Source organism: Miniopterus schreibersii (assembly GCF_964146895.1).
Source record: "Miniopterus schreibersii genome assembly, chromosome: 6".
Classification (NCBI taxonomy): domain Eukaryota; kingdom Metazoa; phylum Chordata; class Mammalia; order Chiroptera; family Miniopteridae; genus Miniopterus; species Miniopterus schreibersii.
Genome location: NC_138107.1, coordinates 23846311 through 23868517, shown reverse-complemented (window position 1 = coordinate 23868517; position 22207 = coordinate 23846311). Strand labels below are relative to the sequence as shown.

The 22207-nt window shown below is 38.6% G+C and overlaps 1 protein-coding gene across 9 annotated transcripts in view; it reads left to right on the top strand.

The window, feature by feature from the left end:
• DST (dystonin) overlaps positions 1-22207 on the top strand; it is a gene marked incomplete at its 5' end in the record, with an annotated part of 396243 nt that overhangs the window by 149587 nt on the left and 224449 nt on the right. For all 9 annotated transcript variants that reach the window (XM_081141256.1, XM_081141254.1, XM_081141253.1 and 6 more), the window contains one exon: positions 12998-13059. In XM_081141256.1, coding sequence (XP_080997382.1) covers positions 12998-13059 — 62 coding nt within the window. The remainder of the gene's footprint in view (positions 1-12997; positions 13060-22207) is intronic.

Below are 22207 nucleotides of genomic sequence, written 5' to 3'. Positions count from 1 at the left end.
TCTTATGAAATGAGCCCAGGCTGAATCCCCCCGCCGTGGTTCTGGGGAGCTCTCTTCGGTGTCCCCTGCCCTTTATACCTGCTGCTGACTCACTCTGTGACTGGCCTGCAGTATTACAGGAGTGAAAGTATTGCGCTTGTGAGTTACCCTATAATTTTCATTGACTCCAGAAGTGTAGCCCAACATCCTGAAAACGTACTCTTAAATCCTTGGTCAAAATGAAGGAGACCACAGCTGTATAAAAGGAGTTACTAAGAATTCTAGATGTCAGTTATACCTCAAAAGAAAAAGAATTCTGGGTCACTTTTTTTTTCATGAACAATGAAATCTGTTAGATGAATTTTAGACTAGATATAAAGGCATATTTGGCCTTGTTCCTTGGACCACAGTGACAGATTCATGGTACCGGTCAGTACTTATCAAGAAAGACTCTGATTATATTCAAGGTAAAAGGCATTAGAACGTTCCTTGTACACTAACATGGAGTCTAGTACCAGAGAGAGACAGGAACTCCCAAGTTCTTGTTTCTGTCCTTGTATTGTCACCTTGGGCAGAGTGAGGAATTTCTCTGTAGCTTTTTCTAACCTACAATATAGAGAAATTTTGTGTTTATTTAGTAAAGGGATTGTTCCCTTAATAGCTGAGGACATTTTATTTTGGTTTTTCTTTTTCTGGAATTAATAGGGTAAGAAATGAAAGCATCTCTTTGTCTATGTTCCTTCATCAAGTTCCTTGATTTTAGTGAATACTGGGTTTGATTCACTCTTGTGTCTTGTTCCTGTGCAGTGAAAAGAGCATTAGAAATCTGGGTTAAACACTAGCTCTGCAGCTTCCTTGCTTAGAGAAACCGTGGGCCAGATTAAGCGCTTTGAAATTTATTTCTTTTTTAAGCAGTGAAAAGCGAGGAGGGTGATATGTAAATACAGGTGTAGGATTGTTGGGAGATTATGCAAAACTCTGTAGTGCCTGCCGTAATAACTTTGATGTGACTTTGACATTCTTGTAGGTGCTCAATACATATTTGCTAATTGAATTAAAGTGAGTAGGAAGCCAAGAATATTTGTTGAGGGCTTGCCATAGCATATTTATACTATATCATCTTATTTAATGCTTATAATAATTCTGTGTTGTAGGTACCTAGTAAGGTATCTGAAGATGGTGACTCTATTTTACAGATGAGGAAACTTGAGTTTCATGCAGTGCAATCATTTTCCCAAGCTGCAATTGCTAGCTGGTGTCAATGCCAGAATTTGGATCTGTGTGTGTATAGGTTCATTGTCCTCCTGCTGACTCTTCTGTCTGTTCTCTATCCCCGTCATAGCTATGTCCCATAACCCACCAAATCCAGGAGATAGTGAACTATGTAAACTATTTAAAGTGTAATGGTACCTAATTATTTAATGAACTCTAATATATGTGGGCATATATTATCTAAGTAGGGTATTGGTTGGGACAGGAAATAACGTAAAGCTAAGAGGAAATCTGATTCTTTCAGAAACCAGTAAGTCCTAAAATTTCAAAGAAACCTGAGGAATTACGTATGTTCACTAGAATTTGTTTCTATTTTTATCTGAGCTACTGGTAGTGTTACTTTGATATTTTTTGAGAGTATCTTGGGTTAATCTGAATTTTAAAGTGAATGGTTCTGTGTTCCTTACATATAGTAGTTATCATTGTAAAAAATTTCAAAACTAAAGACTTTACAACCCAAAATTATCTAAGGTATTCATAAACAGAATAGATTTATCTCCTGTATAAGCAATGTGGAATAGATGTTTATTTAATTTGTTTTCATCCATTTATATAGTATCTGTACACACTGGGATATATTCTTAACCAGACCTCAAAATCTGGAAAGACTAAGATTGAAAACTTTTTAAAAAAAATAATTGTTTATTTTTCAATTATAGTTGTACAATATAGTATTAGTTTCAGGTGTTCAACCCAATGGTTGGACATTTATATAACTTACGAAGTGATCACCCTGATAAATCTGGTTCCCATCTGACATCATGCATAGTTATTACAATATTATTGACTATATTCCCTATGCTGTACTTTATCTCCCATGACTGTTCTGTAACTACCAGTGTGTACTTTTTAATCCCTTCACGTTTTTCATCCATCCCACAACCTCCTTCCCATCTGGCAGCTGTCAAAATGTTCTCTGTATCAGTGAGTCTGTTTTTGTTCGGATTGTTTATTTTGTTTTTCAGATTCCATGTGTAAGCAAAATCATAAGATTGAAAACTTTAAAAGAACCCTAATTTCCTTAAGTTAGTGCAACATGGGTAAAGTAATTGCAGAAACTTTCTGTCTGTAACAGTGACTCAGAACGCAGCAGGTAGATCATATGCAACACTTAAATGTTCTAGCAGTGCACCTGTAATCGGAAGGCTCTTTCTGTTCACGTGTTTTTAGGAGGCTTTGGTCGGAGAAAGTAAATTAAAAGCAGATTCTAGGATTTTTTATTCAATTCTTGGCCAGTTGTGAGAACAGCTACCAGTAAATCCCTCTTCTGAGCAGAACCCAGGGCCTCTTTGTTCCCAGGCACCGAGGCTGTTGATGGGCAGCTGTCAGCCTCTGTGCTGACAGTAAAGCACGGGATCTGGTCATTCACTGGGGGGAGGGGGTGGCGGTGGGGAGCAGGTGGGAGAGCTTTATGGCTTCTGTTCTTCTACATCATTCATGCCTCAGCTTACTGAGCACATTCTACCCTTGTCCTGTTCCTGGGTTCCTGACGAACAAGGGTGAAACCGTATTTTGTCCTGTGGCAGTTAACGGTCAGACAAGGATTACCCTCCAAGCAGGGTAATTTCTGAATATATTCTGTTATTGAGTCTCCTTTCAGAGAGTTCCTGCAGCCTCATCATTTTGTGCCCCAGCCTGGGCAGCCATCCTCTTGTCACTAGGTGTGCCCCACCTCTTCTCCCAGCCTCTAACTCCAGCTCCTTCTCCTCCCCCCTCCCCCTCCCCCTCCCCCTTCCCCCTCCCCCTTCCCCCTCCCTCCTCCCCTTCCCTCCCTCCCCCTCCTCCCTCCCCTTCCCTTCTCCCCCTCCCTCCTCCTTCTCCCTCCCCTCCTTCCTCGTCCCCCTCCCCTCCCTCCCTCCACTCTCCTCCTCCCTCTGCCTTCCCTTCTGCAGCCAGCAGCCTAAGAGTAAACCTGCCCATACCTCAAGTGTTTAGCTCTATCTTCAGATCTGTCCTGTGTCTTAGTTTCCTCCCCCCGTATATTCTATAGAGTACTAGAGTATTGAATACATAAAAGAATTTAAGACACTTTTATTCTCACAGTTATTAGTAATAGTAATACACTGTGAGGGAGGAAGAAACTTTCCTCCACTCTTCTAGGTTCTTCCAGCTGGTCTAATAATCAAGTAGACATGAGACAGATTAACAGGAGAAAGTGACCAAACTAGTGACATATGTACGTTCAGGAACCTGACATACGCAGAGAGTCAGAGACCTCATACACGAGCGGTTCAGAGACAGAAGTGAAGATGAGGTATATAGGACATTCTGAGTTCAGGATGAGGGTAAGACACTTTGGGGCTTCAGAGGGGAGGAAGGCCATTCTCAGGATGACAAGAAGAGCAGATGTTCAGTAATTAGAAGTTTTCTCTGTCCTATAGATAGGTCATAAAAAGTTATTTCTGGGAATAACTCTTATTATGGGCAGGGCTCCTAATTAGATTCCTTAAGGGAGAGGTAAGAGTTTCTTATGAGCCCACAGGATCGCAATTGCCTTCAGCTTAAAATAATTCACATGCCAAAGTGACACATCTTGGGGAAGCCTTTGCTTGAAGCCCTTCCACACAATTACATCTTTTTTCTAAAAGATTCAAACAATCTGGAAATACATAGAATGAAATATGAGATATATCACACCAAACCCCACTCCTTGTAGCTTCCACTCTCTTCTCCTGATGAAACTGCTCTTTCTCAATTTGTTGTGCATCCTTTATATATATTTATTATTTTTCACTTTTTCACTTAAGTATATATCTTAGAATCTCTTTCATGTCACTATGTGCAGATCTTTCACTCATCTAGTGCCCTGTTGACTGAAATTTCAATGGTTTCAAATATTTTGCTACAGTAAGCATCCATGTATGCTAATCAAATATATGAAAGTTATTTCCTGCAAGTGGAATTGTTGGTTCATAAAATATATGCATTTTAATTTGTAATGGGTACTGCGAAATTGCCCTTAGAAAAGCTTCTGCCATTGTACACCCCCCCCCCCAGTGTTGCTTAGAACTACCTGTTTCTCTGTATTAGTTATTATCATTCTTTATGCCACTATGAAATCATTTGCTTTGTGTGCAATTCCTGATGAGAAGGGTGCAGGAGCATTTCCCCATATCTTCCTTGGCCATTTGCACCCCTTCTGTGAATTGTATGCTCACATCATTTGTAAGTGGGGAGGGGCTCTTTAGTCACTCATTTTTTAAACTTCATTTGTTGTATTTGCTATTACATCAGTTTCTTATCAAATATGTCACCCTTTATATTTTCAGTTTCTTTTGGGTTTTGTAACTTATTTTGAAATAATCTCCCTACTCAACTATTTTAAAAACATTGTTTTCTGTATTTTCTTCTAATGGTTTTATTTCTAAAATATTCTCACTTCTCATATTGTATAATTTTCTCATGTTACTGCAAGGTGGTATAAGTCTGAAAATTTTATTGTAACTTTGTGTCCGAGATGCATTGTGAGTTTCATGTTCATCTTGAAATATCTACTTTTTCAGCTATCTTCCTTTCCTTGCCAGAAGGAGTAAGTGTTTTTGAAATTGTAAAGAGCTTCTTTATGGAGATTATAGTTTAGATATGCCAATAACTCCTTTTGAAATGTGGATTTTAACCATACTTAGTATTTAGCACAAAAACTATAGATTGATTATGCTATCATCAAGGGGGGACTGCAGCAGAAATTAATGTCACTTTAATTTAGATTCAAATCCTAACAAATAGTAATCATCGACATTGGGAATTTAAAGTGATCAAGCCAGTAATAAGAAAGGGACAACCCTAGAAACCTTTTTATGCTGTCAGTTCTTGTAGAAGAGGAAGAATTCTGTTTAAGTCATGAAGAATTGAACCTTGAAAATGAAAGAAGAAAGCCTCTCTGAAGCAAAGTTTTAAAGTATTTTTTGCATTGTGCAATAGCGTAAGAATCTGCCATTGCCAGAAGTAATTACAGCAGAAGCAGAGCAGTGCTCATTACCGGGAGGCCAGCTATAGGCTTTACAGTAAAAACTAAGTTAATAAATTACTGGGAAATCACATTGGTATACTTTCACCCACAGAGTCTGAAAATGTTTTGCAAACTTTTTTTTTAAATGATGGATAATTTAATGGCATAACTTTAGTGGAATTTTCTTAATAATATGTATATATATTTTTTAACAAACAGGAAGGGGAGGGGAGGGTAAGGAGGTCATGGCCAAGGCCTCCTTCCTCAGAGGTGGGTCATACAGACCATTGGGGGAAAGTTGGATTAACTGGAAAACGAACATTAGTTGTAGCTCTGTACTCAGAAATAAACCATCACGATGTTTCTCTGGGAATATTTGGTAAGATTTTTCAACTAAATTTTTTTTACCTTTCTCTTACCCATTTCATGGACAACCTCCAGTCCCAAGTGATGTTGGCCGAGGCTGCTGTGGGTGAGGCTCATGTCAAGTGGGCGAGGCCGTTTGTACTGTAGGGTCAGGGGCAGAGCCCCTGGGTGATGATTGGTGATTGGGTGAGGGCTGAGGGGGGACTGGGCAGGGCGGGGACATGGTGAGGGCCCGCAGAACTGATCCATTCTTACCCGCTCCCTGGTAACCAGCTACACCTTGTGCATCACTTTCAGGAGGGGTCCTTTCACTCATCCCAGCTATTTCATGCCGCCAGTTTTCTTTCTTCTCTAACGACAGAAATCTTGCAGCTTTTCCCCTGCTGTTTTTACTACAAAGCTGTTTCTGGGCGATGATCGGGGAATTGACTAGATTCCCTTCTTCCCATTCCCCACCTATTTTTTTTTTCTTTTTTTGCACCACCACTTCATGTTTCCTCCCCCCTTCTTCTTCAAATAGAACCTTTTGCAAAGTATGTTTCTCCGTCTTTTAAAATTCATATCTGATACTTATTAATAACAACATAGAAACCTCAGTCTTGGCCTAAATTCTGATGTGACCTGTTGGTGAAGCATGTGGCACCCCTTCTTCCACTCCTTAGAATCACAGATCTGCAGAATTTACATTCTGTCTTTTGTGTGTCCTCACCTCTGGAGATGCTGCCATGCCTCACTCTTTGCTTTCTGACAGTTTATTTTCTAAAAGTTAGCATTTTGTTTTCCAAGTACGGAATTATAATATTGAACATGCTTTTGCAAACTGTGCACATCCTCTCTCCACCCCTTGCCCTGATTAGCTGTGTGGGCAAGTTATTTAACCTCTAAAGTGCCTCAGTTTCTTTTTCTGTACATGGGCATAACCTCACAGGGTGGTTGTGTGGATAATGTGCAGTATATGTAAATAACTGAGAATAATTCCTGGCACATCCTAAGTGCTCCCTAAGTATTTACTATTAATATTATAATCCTCTTTTAGTGAAATAGGTGGGTTCAGGCTTTTTTGTAGTGGAGGCAAGGGCTCTAAAACGAACAGTTAGGAAGAGAGAGAAAGGAAGTGAAGAGGTACTGACTAAGCAGATACATGCTTTAAACTTCTCAGCAGAAGTTGATATACTTTTCCATTTATAGTGTATTTGCAATAGATTTAGAAGTCATATAGGGATGCTTCAAAACATATTTGCAGTGATTAATCTAGCAATGTCTTTTCCCTTGGCATGATGGAATTTGCTGGTTTTCTACTGCTGAAAATAAGTAGTGGTCCTTTTTTTGTTTGTCGTTTGTTATTTTGGAGTTACTATTTGTGAAGTTTCTATTCAGGCAGGTCTCTTTGTCCGATGTTTCTGACAAACAGGAGTGTTGAAGATCCTTGGTCTGTTGCTTCTTTAGAATAAGGGTTCTCATAACATTTTTCATTTCTTCATGCTCAGAAGTGAAGTTCTCACAAGTTAGAGACTCCTTGTTTTTCCTGCATTATTAGATTAGGGCCTCTATTGTTTAATTAAACAAAGAAGTAGGTTTTGGAAATCAGTTTTAGGCTAGTTTCTTAATCTCTTTAAAACTTGGTTTTTACATCTTTAAGATGGAGATGTACCATTCAACTTAAAGAATTGCTGAGATTCAGGTGAAACTGTATGTGAAGTATTCATAAAGGAATTATGAATGTGGCATTCCCCCCTGAAGGAGATGTGTTTGGACTATAAAATTGAGCTTTCCAAATCCTCTTCCTGACAGGAATATTAGGATGGAGTTAAACAAGTTAGGCTGGGTATTGTGTTTGTGCCAGGGGAATTCTGCCTGGGGTGTTAGAAGAGAGAATGTGATGAGTTGGTTCAGCGGTGAAATCTAACTAACACCCTCATGTTTTGCCTCATTGCCAAGAAAGTTAGACTCAAAACTCTTTCTTAAGGGACTTTGTAGGAACAGCTTTAAGATGAAAAGGAGAAATAGCTACTTTAGTTTCTTTTTAATAATAACTATAGGTGTCCCCTACCCAGTAATGGAGGAGGCCAGCTTTGCTAATGTTTATTTAAAAGGGGGAGTCGACAAGTTTTCAGCTGGCAAGTGGGAGTGTCTAGTCGGTGTTTTCCTTTCTGCATAGAAAGTTAAGAGGACTCTCAGAGTTTGTACGGAAAGAGCTTTGGGAACTGTTGGATAGATTTCTCGCAGAATGATGGGGCAGCTCATGAAAAATGGTCACGACTGGAACGCAAAGCTGGCGGGGCTGATGTGCTGTATGGGTCAGTAGGATCACCTGTAATATCACTTTCATGTTTTCAGAACTGGGAAAGGAAAGCTGCGCTCTCAGTGTTAGCTTGCATGGTGGGAGATTAGCAGGCTGCGGGGCACCTTTCTTAAACCTGGACAGGCTCCCTAGAGGGAATTCCCCCCCTCCCCTCTTGTTGTGCATAGGATATGCCTTTAAATAATCTTGATATTATGTATGTGATACTAAGTGGGTTTAGCTTTGATTGGATTTTACTGAAAACCAGTCAGTGTAAGTTGTAATAATAATTAATGCTCTTTTTGCACATCTGTTTGTTCCAAACTCTGCTATTCTGTGTTACTGCATATTTTCAGCCACATTGTACTGTATAAGGTGACCATAAATTTATAGTTTTATTTAAAACTTACTCTATAAATAAAATAATTTACCAATAGAGGAATGTTTTAAAACTATTCAGAATAATAGCTGGATAACCTATAAAACCAGTTGAGTTGGTTTAAATCTCAGGAATGATTTCCCCTTTTTGTTGTCATAGCAACATTGCTGTAAATATAAATCTCAGCGTTAGACATCCCTCACTGAAGTGAAATAAAGAACTGTTATGAGGCTCGTAATTGGAAAATTAGATGGTGCAATCTGGACTACTCCCTTTTGGAATAATGCATATGGAAAGTGGTAAATCACAGTCTCCCCAGATTTAAATGACTCTCTGATTACAGGTTGCTTTCCTGAAGAACTTGAGGCCCTCAAAGTCCACATTAACTCTTTTCTCATTATTGTAGCATTTTGGGAGCCTAGTGTTAAAGAACGTCCTTTTGTGTACTTGAATGGGACTCATCAAGGTTTTCATGGTTAAAAAGAAAAGACTTGGGTTGTTATTGTTAGAAATCGGAATTTATGAATTATGTGTGTTATTTAGTTAGCTTTAGCCTTTGTACCTTACTCATGAACTAGTAATTCTCAGATATTATCTTAGTATTACCTGCCAAATATTTAGCACCCATCTAACATTTTCAACATACTTTTGAGCTTGTAGCAATAACCACCACAGACAAGACCTCAGAGATCAAAGTAACCTTTTTATAGTTAATTATTTAAGTGAATGTCTCACCTGTACTTGTAGGTATATTATTTGATTATACAGCTTTCTCGCTATACCCGATGGGTAAGAAATTAACCAAAAGTAATTGGTCTTTAAAACATATGTTCCACTTCTTCCTGTTCCTTAAAATATAGGACCAGTGTCAATTTATTTTTCTTATGTATGTATTTTTAACCTAACCACAATGTATGGACTTTATTTGGATTTCAATTTAAACTAACGAACTGTTGAAAAAATTTAATAATTGGGATAATGTGAACACTTATTGGGTTATTGATGACAATGAAGAATTACTGTTAAATTTTTTGATGGCAACCAGTTTTTATTAATTTAAAAAAAAAGAAATATATTTTATTGACTGTTATGTACCAAGAGAGGATTTTGTATAATACACACACATGTTAAATTTAATGGGAAGAATAAATTTGTTAGAGCTCATATTATTATGTGATGATTCAATAAATTAATAACTTGATATGGAAATTGTTCTTGAATTATAAGGATTTGAAATTAAGAATACATTTTAATGTTTTTTTTAAATGATTTTACATTGGGATCATAGGTTATTAATTGGGTGGGAATAATATTGATATTGCCTAGGAAGTAATCTTTATTTTTTCCACTGTTTTCTTTGTGCTGGAGGCTTAGAAATGCTGAAAATGTGATATGAGTAGTAGACTTTGGCACAGAAATTCCATTGTTTGCATTTACTTGTCCAAAGTTCACATCACACAGCAGGGTCACATTCCTCAGCACCCAGTCTGTGAATGAGGTGTGTTCAGCACTTCCATTCGAAAGATGACAGTGTCTTGGAATAATGGAAGCAACTCTGGAGGGAATGACAATACTTGGGTTCTAACTAGGGCTCTTTCAATCTGAAATTATTAAACCAGGGTTTGTTTCTTTCTTTTTTTTTAAAATTGTTTTTAGAGAGGGAGAGGGAGAGATGTGAGAGAGAAACATGGATTGGTTGCTTCCTTCAGGCACCCCACCTGGGGATCCAACCCGCCACCTTCTGGTATAGGGGCGATGCTCCAACCAACTGAGCCACGCCTGCCAGGGCCAACCAGGGTTTCTTTTGGACTGGGATTTCTGCACATGGTTGCCTTCTGTCTTGCCACTCTACTTCCTTTCCTTTAAACCCCACCTGACTGCCCTGGACAGGGTTGGTCTTTCTCTCATTTGTGCTTGCTCACGTGGTGAGTGTCACATCCTTTGTGCAGTTGGTACGCTTATCACGCCGCCTCGTGTCAGGTCCCCTCTAGGTGATGAGCTCCAGAGAGCAGGGACCAGTCTAGCCATGTGGTCTCAGGACCACTGTGGCGCTGGGCTCATCTTCGAAGGATTTGATAGATGCTGGAATGAATAAGTGAATAAATGAGGGAAGTAGTGAATCTGTGTTTTATCAGTAAGCAGGACTAGTAGATTGCTTCTCTTTCTTTGTTCTTGCCTTAGGTACTAATAAGTAATTTAGTTTCATGCTGAATGCATTAGGAATAGCAAGAGTGAAAGACATTTAAGGCACTGTATTTCACTTTAAGAGATATAGTGGTTCATCTACTATATGTAATTATATAAGTGATTATACATTGCTATTCTGAGTTGGATTGTCCTTTCTGAAACACAATTCACATCATGGTATTTGTCGAGTGCATTTAAACACATTGTGATGTCTACTGTTGAGTAGACAAAGCTGAGTGAGGGGCAGATGATGCCCCAAAGGGGCCAGCAGGCGATTAATAAATATTTTGTGGATGATAATGTTGGTTAATTATTAGTATCATCGATCTTGGCAGAGTAGTTACAAGCAAAGTGTCTGGGGATTTTACATTGGGAATCAGTCAAATTTAACAATTTTAGCATAGATTTGGGGCATTTATATTCAGATTCAGCAAGCCTCTGTCTTCAGGGTCTGCTTTCTGCAAACTCTTCTCCAAATATTTAATACCCAATGTTAAGAAGTAGACTAGATGTTTGGGGCACTGAAAATGAAATTTGTTGTGGACAGACAAATGACAGGCTATGCTTAGATGTGGTTTTTGTTGTTGTTTCTCCCTGATGGTGGCAGGAAACAGAAAGGGTACTTTGGAGACTAAGTGCTTATGAAATACAAGCTAGGTTATATGATCCCTTTTCCTGCCCTTTTATGTTGGCATTAAAGTGTAGGAGATCTCTGAGTAATATGCCATCATTGAGTAGCTTGGCAAAGAACTGAATGTGAACAAACCATGGGATTGCTTTACTAAAACTTATTTAACAGTTTTCTTATCATTGAACACATATTTTTGCAGAGCTTTTATTTTGCTGTTGTAAACACTCATTTATATTTTGATATGTACATTTTGTACACAACCAAATTTTAGAAGTAGATTTGCTGGAAAAGTGTATATATTTTTAAAGCTTTTTATATTTAATGGCAAATTGTTCTAGAGCAGTGATGTCCAGTAGAAATTTTTGTGATGATGGGAACTTTCTCTATCTTAGCCATTAGGTACATGTGACTACTGAGCACTTGAATTGTGACTAGTGTAACCAGTTACTAGTGTAATTCAATTATGACATGAATTGTTAACGTATTTTGTTTTAATTAATTTTGGTTTAAACTTAATAGCCATATGTGACTAGTGGCCACAGTATTGAATAGTGTAGGTCTAAAAGATATAAACCAAATTACATTTCCACTGACGATATATATATACATGTGTCTTTTTCCTGTGTCCTTGTCAACATCAATATTTTTTTTAATGAAATCTTGGCAATTTGATGGGTTAAAAAGCTTTATTTGCGTTATTTTATATTACTGTTATTTGTTAGAGAGATAGAGTACCTGTGGGTATTAATTTTTTCATTGGATTGCCTATCTGCATATATTAAGAAGTCCATTTTTTTATTTCTTATTTTTGCTTTTTGGCATTAATATTAGTAACCTTTGTCTCACAGGTATATTTCCCAGCTGATTTATTTTTATATTTTTGTTTATATTTAAATTATCGTAAAGTACTTACATACTTTAAATAAGGAGGACAAGCAGTTTCCATGAAACTTTAGTTCCATTAAAATTTAAGAAGGTTCAGGAATAAAGAGAAAGAAAGAAAAGAGATGAAGATAGCAAGACATGTCGTGGCCCAGGGAAAGGACCAAGAGCATCCTCACTGGTGAGAGAGTACAGAAGACCACCAGTGAATAAGAGAGGCCCCCAGACACAGAAGAGGAAGGAAGGAAACAAGAAAGTAGGGAATTGCCTCCTTAGGAGCAGGGACGCAGAACGTCGTGTAGCTCTGAATGTTCTCTCTAGACGTTGGAAGATTATGATTCTCTTTAGAATAATAACTTGATGAAGCAGAACATCCAACACTCTTCGTAAATCACAGGAAGCCTCCTCTTAGCTGTCCCTGCATTGTGTCTGTAGTAGCCACAGGGCAGCATCGCTCTCTGTAGTAAGGATGTAGTTGGGGTGTTTTGTTTCTTAACCAGGCAACTCAAAATGGGGGGTCTAGGAGAGAAGCAGCACAGTTAGTAATTAAACCAGAGTCCACTTCAAACCAAAGGACCAGAATGTAAGTCCTGCCTTTTACCACAACTTCAAACAATTTCTGATCAGTCGAGGACAATTCTTTTAACTTCTCTGAGTCTTAGTTTCCTTTTTTTGTAAAATGGGAATGTTCTCTCCTATGAACGTGAAGACCAAATGGGATGTAACATGTGGGAAAGCGTTTTGGGCGATTCAGTGCAAGGACTCCCCTGGAGCCTTGAGGCTTAGATTAGACATCTTGGTGGTGGTCGTGGTGGGGATGGGGGTTATACTACAGAATGCATAGAAGATATTTGTTTAAAGGAGAAATTATGCAAATACAGCGCTGGGAAGAGACCAGTCTGACAGCTCTTTACCACCTTCTTACAGATAGCCTGCAGTTGCCAGAATTCAAGAAACTTCAGATGCACTAAACTGTATTTTTTGAATACCTTATTTTTGTTTCTGTGCATAATCACAAAGTCTATTCCTAGATTTTACCAACCTTGTTTTCTGTCTTTTCCCCCCTTGCAGATGAACGGGACAAAGTACAAAAGAAAACGTTCACAAAATGGATAAATCAGCATCTCATGAAGGTCAGGTTATATTTCTTTCACGTCTTGGAATTGTTTTGCGTGCTTTATTGTGCAGTAATTGATTTATATACAAGCTTTTCAGCATCAGCTTGAAAGTTTAAATTCTAGAGCATTGGACATGCGTTTTAGGCACCTGTAATTATTTGGTGTGTGGGCTGTGGGTAATGATGGGGGTGGGAATATAAGTATCCAGTGATTACAGTGCATTCTGTGACATTAGTAAAACCTCTTACTGGATTCTAAAAAATCTCAGCTATTTAAGAAATATGTCAATATTTATAAGTTAGGCCATAGAAGAGCTGCAAATCTCAGTAAGATTTTTTTTCAAGATTCAAACCAAGTTGTGGCATCAGATTTATGTGGATGGCAGAGGGTTAGATGAAAATAAAGATGGATTGTAGGACAGAAGTCTAGACTCATTTTATATCTTGTACTTAGTATGACCCATAAATTGGTACTTACGTGTAGGTTTCTCTGTCAAGCAGTTAATAGTGGTGGTTCTTAAAATAATACTTATTTGTGTGGGGGGGACATATAATATAAGCTCTCCAGAAAAATACACATGTACACAGAATTTATATACAATTTCATCGAGTTATCAGATTCCACTGAAGCCCTCTGTACATCTCAGCTAAAAAACCCATACGACTTCACAATTAACTATTGGTCACTTTTTTCTCTCTTTTATGGACAGTTGTAAATGGGAAATAGGTAATGTTTTAAGTCTGTTGTTTGGGACTAGGAAGAGGTTTCTCACATAGAAATATTATTTAAAATGTGGTTATATTCCTAAGCTATTCTACAAGTCCTATTTAAACCATTGTGTAGCATAGAAGTGGTACCAATAATGTAATAGCAGCTAATAACCTTCTATAACAGTGATTCTTATTTCAGGGGGCACATCAGAATTACCTGAGAGGTGTTTTAGGCCCCACCCCCCGCCCCCACTGACAAAATCCTTTCCCCAAATTCTGATATGTGCTTCTGGGAGGCCATGTCACCCACTTCCTAATCAAGAATCACTTCTGCAGGGATCTTCTGTTACTGCTGGGAGCTAAATCCTCTGATGTGTTGGCAGGAGATAAAAGGTTAAGATCCTCAGCTATTGTGAGGAAATATACTGTGAATTCTAGTGAAGGATGCCTGCAGTTTACCCCTTCCTTTCCAAGCTTTGTCTCATCTTACATGTACCATCCACATGACATGAATGGGACTTTTCCACAGGCTACGGTAGAGATGGGCTGATGTGAGTCTTGGGATGTGCACCTTTGGAGCTGAAGGTTCTGGCACAATTTCCTCATTTCTGAGGTGCCCCCAAGGGAAATAAGGTTTTTGATGAGGAGGTGTCCCTGTAATGTCTGGGTATCTGGGGCCATCACAGAGGACTGCCCATGTCATCTGGGGTGTAACTGTTAGGGTTCCAGGTTGGTAATCAAGTCACAAATGCTGGCAGTGGACACTGCAGAGAAATAGAAGTACAGATGAGGATGACTCCTATGGGAACCGCAGCACTGGCACCATACAGTTATTTATTGGGGGCCTGCCATGTGCCAGGCATGTGGGACTAGACCAGTCTTCTGAGCAGTTCATAAAATGGATAATTGAGTACGCTTTTGCTAAAAATATCAGAACACCAGTTGAGCTGTTTGCACACAAAGGCTGTGTTACTCACTTCTAGGGCCCTGCACAGTGCCAGCAAGAGTATTTTTACCATGTCTATAGATTAAATATTTAGTCATTCCGACAACCCTCCAAGTGGTTTAATTTAATATATCTTTATTGATTTTAGAGAGAGGAAAGGAGATGGAGAGAGAGAGATAGAAACATCAATGATGAGAGAGTCAATGATCAAGCCCGCAAGCCTGGCATGTGCCCTGATAGGGAATCAAACCCTGATTGCCTGGATCCTAGGTCGATGCTCAACTGCTGAGCCACTCCCAGCTGGGCAAGGTGGTTTAATTTAGTAGTTACACACACATAGCCTTCAGAGTCAGACAGCAAGGGTTCAGATCCTGATTTACCTGGAACGTATGACCTCTTTTTTAACAGACATTTTATTCTGGAATGCAAATGTCTTTCAATTAAAGTATAGTAGACATACTATATTAGTTTCAGGTGTACAATATAGTGACTTGACATTTATGTCACATACAAAAGATCACCGCAAAAAGTCCAGTAACCATCTGGTAACCATCTGTCACAGTACAAAGTTATTGCGACATTATTGCCTGTATTTCCTGTGTTGCACTCCACACTCCATATTTATCTTATAACTGTAAGTTTGTACCTCTTAATCCCCTTCACCTTTTGCCCATCCTCCCACTGCTCAGCCCTCTGGCAGCTATCAGTTTTTCTGTGTCTGTGAGGCTCTTTGTTTTGTTTGTTCATTTGTTTAGTTTTTTGGGTTCCATATATAAGCGAAATGATATAGTATTTGCCTTTTTCTGATTTATATCGCTTAGCATAATATCTTCTCGGTCTATCCATGTTATTGCAAATGGCAAGGTTTTATTCTTTTTCATGGCTGCGTAATATTCCAATGCATTCCTTTATTGATGGACACCTAGGTTGCTTCTGTACCATGGCTATTATAAATAATGCTGCAGTGAATATAGGGGTGCATATATCTTTTCAAATTAGTGTTTCATTTTCCTCAGATGAGCGCTCAGAAGTGGAATTGCTGGGTCCTTCTTTGTCTCGTCTTAGGGCCTTTGTTTTAAAGTCTATTTGATCTGGTACGAGTATTGCTACTGCAGCTCTTTTTTTTCATTTTCATTTTCATGAGTTTCTTTTTCCATCCCTTTACCTTCAGTCTGTGTGTCTGTGAACTCCATTTTTTTTTTTTATAAAATAACAAATCTTAGAGATTTAAATCTTAATTCTGCTGCAACAGAGTAAGAATTGGGAAATAAACATTTTAGACACAATAATCAATTGATAGATGCCTGTCCAACTGATTAGGTTATACTCAAATAAGCTTATTTGCTTTGAAGTATATTATAGGTCAGAATTTAAAATGAGCTCTTATTAAATGAGGAGCCACTCTAGGGAGGGGGAAAGTTACACAATGTAGCCTTGACTAACTCCCACTGTTAGCTGCTTACATTTCTGTTCTGTTTTGTTCTAGAATCAGCACAAAGTGGCCTTTTCTTATAGACTTATACACTGAAATTATTGACACAAAATTCATATGTGAGAACAATAGTTTTTAATTTTTCATTCTTTTATGTCTAGAAGTTATAGCATTAGCCTCAAGTGAAGAAAAATAATTAAATATCCCCAAACATTAAATCCAAGCTATTAAATCTTATTATTAATCAGAGTAAGTTCATCCTTCATGCAGTCATTTCCTTGTTTCACCCAAGTGATGATAAAAAGATAGCCAGCCTCCTCTTGTCTCACTAAAAGGCATGTTGGACACTTCTGTTGTAGGTGACCATTGGGTCATCATTCAGTTGGTGGGGAAGATAAAAAAGGATAGGAATTTTAGGTAAAAAAAGTATAGGAATTTTAATATTAGAAAAAAAGAAATATTCCCTCTTTTTTGATGTTCTTAGATTCTTCTCTTGAACTATTAGACACGTTCATGGAGAGACAGAGAAAGGAGGAAGGCAGGTCTCTTGTCTTTCCTGCCTTACCAAATTCCTTTTCAGTTAATGAAAAGTATGTTATTTTAAGTTTTCAGTCTAATGCGGTCTTGATATATAAATGTCAAGGGAAAGGGTGACCACGAAAAATGCCAGTACAGTGAAAGAGTAGTTGATGAGTAAGGAGAGAAGGAAGTGTGAATAAAAGAATTTAGATAAAATTTGAATGATTCTATGTGTATTCTCTGTTTTGTCAGTTTCAACTGTAGTTATAAGGGGTCCTTAAACCGTGGGAGAAAAAGGAAGTTTAGAGGAGAAAAGAGAGAGGGGGCGAGGGGGGAAGGTAGAGGCGGAACAGAGGAGAGAAATGACTGCCTCCTGCACTAAGGGGTCCCCTCACAGCCGGAGTGGGGAGCTCCTAAGGGGCTCGGGTCTGGGGAGTGGTGCTGATTCTGGCTAGGGATGTGTTCCTCATTTTTGAAATATTTCTTAAAAATTTCCCCATTCTAAATTACTATTTTATTTTATTTATTTTAGTTTAATATTATTTAATTGTTCCCCCTTTTTCCCACCCTAGTTAAGGCTCCAGGGAGAACTTGGTAGTTCTGCTTTTTTGGGCAGTGAGGGGACTGAGAGGTTCATCCCAGAACAGACTTTTCTTCACTAGATTTTTCTTTTTCGTTTTATAAATGGTGTATTTTGCTAACTTGGATCAAGTTATCTTTGAACGAAGGTCTCCTATGGGGTTATCAGTCTGTGACATGTAAGCCAAAGACAAGAGGCAGCAAGAGGTCAGGGAGACAGGAAGCTGTGGCTTTGCAATTCATCATTTGTGTGCCCTTAACCTTCTTAGCCTCTCATCGGTAAATGGTGGTAATGGTAGGTTACCGTGAGGGTTTAAATGACGTGAGCCCTCTATGCATTAAGCACGGCACTTCGCATATTGTAAGCCCTCAGTAGATGAGAGCTTGTGGCATGGAGTGGATCGACTTGGATGGCTTCAGACAAAAAAGTAAAGGGGTCATAGTTGCCAGTCTGCCTCTGTTATCCAAATGTCATTTCTCGCCTCAAGTGCTGTCTCTTAGCTTATTCATTTTTGGAAAAGCTGGGGGGTTTGGGGTTAGGAAGCCATTGAGGAGGCAGCCTGGCCTGTTGCCCCCTTGCCTCAGAGTCCTGCGGGACACTGAAGGATTACCTGAGCTGCCCCCCTGCACGCGCCCCTCCCTAGTCATTTATAGGTTGATCTTGGGGCCCAAAGCCCTTTCTCACTTACTCCTCTGTCCCCCCAGAGGGGGAGTCTGTGGAGGTGGAAGATTCTGAAGGTTCGGAAACGTTGGCAGCTTTTGGTCCTCAGTTGTCCCTTTACTTAGATTCGCACTTGGGGGGCATCTCCCAAATCTTCCTGCTCTTCCCTGATTCACCGAAGGGGGACTCGCCGTGGCTGCTCACGGGTCGAGCTGCCCCAGGAGTCATGGAACGAGAGCTTGCGTGGGACCGAGGGGCTGTGCGGTGTTTGCTTTCTCTGACTCTGGGATCTTGCGGGCCCCCAGCAGGCTCCCCTTGGCTGCAAGAGCGTGTTTACCTTCCTCTGCCTCGGAGTCCCAGCTCTTCGCTAATGAGTCCCCGAGATTTAGGAAGCTGTGATTCATGCAGCTGTAAATAGATTATCCCAGTGCCTATGGGGTGAATCTGGCCTGGTCGATTTTAAAGGATTCTATGACTGGGGGAAGTAAATATTGTGGGGTTTGAAATGATTGCTTAAGTTACCATTATGTCCATATGTGTAAACATTGGTTCCTTAAAATATATTGGTTAGGGTTTTTTGGCAGAGCTGTTCTCCAGAAAAAATTAATGTAGCCTTATTCTTAAATTCATCAGAGCTAAAATTACATTCATTTGAAGTGAACAGGTTGCTTAATTAAAACTTACAATTGCTGGTGAGCAGATGTCTCTGGCTTTTTGACTTGTATTTAAATTTCGGTGTTCTGGCATTTCGGTTCTATGACTAAGCCTGTCCTTAAACTGGTTGTTCTGACAGGAATATTTTCCTTTGGTTCACCATCCTACAGAGCCCTTTTAAGAATCAGCCCTCGTTAACACATTCCAGTCCGCTGCCCCCACAAGTCTCTTCACACGCTGAGTAGACCGACTGTTTGTGTTGCAGGTTATGGTTGCTAGGTGAACCATTGGTGTCAGTAACATTTATGTATGACTCTTAGCATAATTTATTGTACTGAAACATGAGCTGCTTGTTTTTGAAAATACCTATGAATTCAGTTAGCTGAATTTTACCCAGAGAAGTGTTCTAAAATTGATGACATTCTTTTGTTATGTACAATATTAATTTATACCCGTTCTTCCTAATGCACTTTATAAACTCGAGGGTCTTATATCGCTATTTAGTTTTTGTTATTACTGGTCACATGCAGTTCTATCTTGTCTAGAAACTTGTAAGACAGTAGTATAAGAGATGGCACCTAAGATTTAAATACCTGCGATTTAGCTTTTTTCCTGTTCTAAGAAGAAAAACGAAGGAAGGAAGGAAGGAAACCCTTTATTTCCTGAAGCACTTTAAAGATCAGAAGGTTCCTTTTTAATTGCTTACTTGGACCCCAAATTAGAACTTGAGCCATGACCTAGAAGCTTTATTCAAAAGGAATAATTTAAGGTGATAAATGGTTTTTAGGAGAAGATTGGAGTCTGAAGAAGCCCTTATATAATGTACTTTCCTTGCATTGGACCCATCTGACTGGCAATAGATAATGGGAGTATATTCTTCAGCACTGGTTAGCTATACTCTAAATTTATTCCATAACACTGTGGAATAGGATATTTGATCTACATTTTAATTTATTTTATTGATACCTACATGCATTTGGAGAGAGAGAGGCCCTGGGTTCCATTATCGAACCACACCCAGCTTGTTAGTTACCTGCTTGGTTACCACATGGGAGACACCCAACTGACTATCAGATTTTTTCTCTGTTCCATCATATCTTCCGAAAGCTTAATTTACTCATGGCAGAGATATCCTTTCCCTGCATTGTAAAGTCAACGACTTCACAGCTCCACTGAATCAATCACACTATTCTTTCTTTTCTGTCTTGGTGGCTGGAAGGAAAAGCAGATCCCCAAGCTGAGAACACAGTGATAACTTTTAGGGAATAGGAAAAAAGCTCTGCTTGCTCTGTGTTCTTGACCATTGCGTGTTTATTGAGTAATTTTACATCTGTGGGCACCGATGAAGTAGAATTTCTGAAGCACTGACTTTATAAAGGGCTAACGAATACCTCTTCTGAAAGTATAATGCAGTGTTTTGGTTCTTAAAATCTGCAAATAAATATTTTTAAAGATTTTAGACTTACACGAGTGGTTCTTAAACTTTAGCTGCATCGGATTCACTTGGAGGGCGTGTTAAAATAACATATATACATATATGCACAGTCCATGGACACAGACAATAGTGTGGGGAAGGCCTGGGGCTGGGTGGAGGGGGTCAGGGGGCATGGGAGACATTTATAAAATGTCAATAATATGATAATAATAATAATTTTTAAAACCTTTAAAATTTAAAGACTTTCAGTCAATTAAAAATAGATTACTGGCCCCACCCTAAGAGCTTCTGATTCACTAGATCTGGGGTGGGACCTGAAAATTTCCATTTCTAACAAGTTTCAGGAAATTGAGTTTCTAACAAATTGCTGATGCTGCTGAACCGGGGCCACATTTGTAGAGCCCCTGACATAGATAAGTAGGTAAATATTATAATTAACCATCGGTTCTATTTGGTATAACCAATGAATATGCTAATATGGTTTAGAAAATAATAGCAGCTATCTTTTGTTGTACCCCTACTGTCTGCTAGATACTTTACAGTATCAATACCAATATTCATAATAATAGCTGCTAATATTATTTCACAGGTAACCATGAACCAGGATCTATCACTTTTATGTCTTAAGGTACTTAATTCTCACAACAATCTTTATGGACAGGTCCTGACTAGTATTGTTATTTATGTGTTACAGATGATGAAACTAATGCACAGAGAGGTTCCATAATTCCCAAGGTCATTCAGCTAGTAATTCTCAGGTCTGTGTGGGAAATATGGCTAAAATTGTCCAATATACAAAAAAATATATACAATTTACAATTTTTTTGTATATTGGACAACAGTCTAAGGAAGAAGTGAAAATTACATCTAGTCCACCTGACTCTAGATCTTTTGCTCTCTCTACAACATTAAATTCTTAAGGATAAATTTCAGGTTGCATGATTAAAGCTGAAGGGGGGAAGCTGAGCAACAGTGGTACACCTGCCTGCTCTCTACCTATGAGTCTGTCTCTGTTTTTCTTGGTAGTTCAGTTTGTTCATTAAATTCCACATATGAGTGAAATGATACGGTACTTGTCTTTCTCTGACTGGCTTAACAGACTTTAGGACATTAATATTTTTGAAGAATACAGAACAGGAATTTATTTATAAAGGATGGAAAGTGAATTAATGGCAAAATATATTTTGGACTTGAAGTTGTTTTATGACAAGTAGGCAGACTTTTTCTTTTTTCCTATGAGAGTTGTTTAAATAATTACAAGTGATTTTAGTGTTTGTTGATAAACTCTAGTGAACTACCTTTTCAGACTAAGAATACCAAAATTTTAGGAGTAAGGTAATCACATAACTTTAGTTCCATCTTGTAGTCAGTTATAACTTTTCTTCCTTTTGATTTTCTTATTCATTATTATCTTTATTGCGTCCTTCACTATCACTACCATTTATTGAATGCTTACCATGTGCTAGATCCTGAACTAGACACATGACATACGTGATCTGATTTAAACCTTTGACCAGTGAGGAAATGGAGGCTCAGGGGACATCTGCCTAGCATGAAATATCTAGAATGTGTCAGGGCTAAGATTTAGTCCTTGGTCCTTGGTCCTTCTGGTTCTACAAAAAACTATGTCTTACCCCCATATCATGCCACAATAGAAAGACACAAAGTTACGGAATGAGAAGAAAGAAACCAAGACGGAGAAGTAGAGGGAGAAGAAAACAATATGTCACTTTCCTCAGCTCTGACTTCTCTCAGCTTTATTCTGTGTACAGTTTTGGCTCAGCCTCATGATATGGCCATAAGTTTTTATTTACAGTCTTTTCTATTCAATATAATTTATAAGAATTTAGAGATATAGATAAAAGGATACGAGGAACTCAAGCAGGATTCCTGAAGGTCATTGTTTTAGCTGGAGAAAGCGTACTGACCAAGGCATTTTCAAAGAGGGAAAAAAACATTACTTTTTTTATCAGTGGTGCTGATGTTCTAAATCATGCTGTGTTGGCCTTCACATCAGAAGCATCTGCATTCTGTAGTAGGCTGATTAAAATGGAACACTGGTTTGTGAGTTAATACTAGACTCTAAACTAGGGGACTGTCGTATTAAACAATGCATCCCCAGCACCTAACATAGTGTCTGATACACTGCTCTTTTCCTGAGACCATACTAAGAAATGTATTGCTTAATGAATGAATGTGAAACCAAATGAAACTTTTCCCCTAGTTT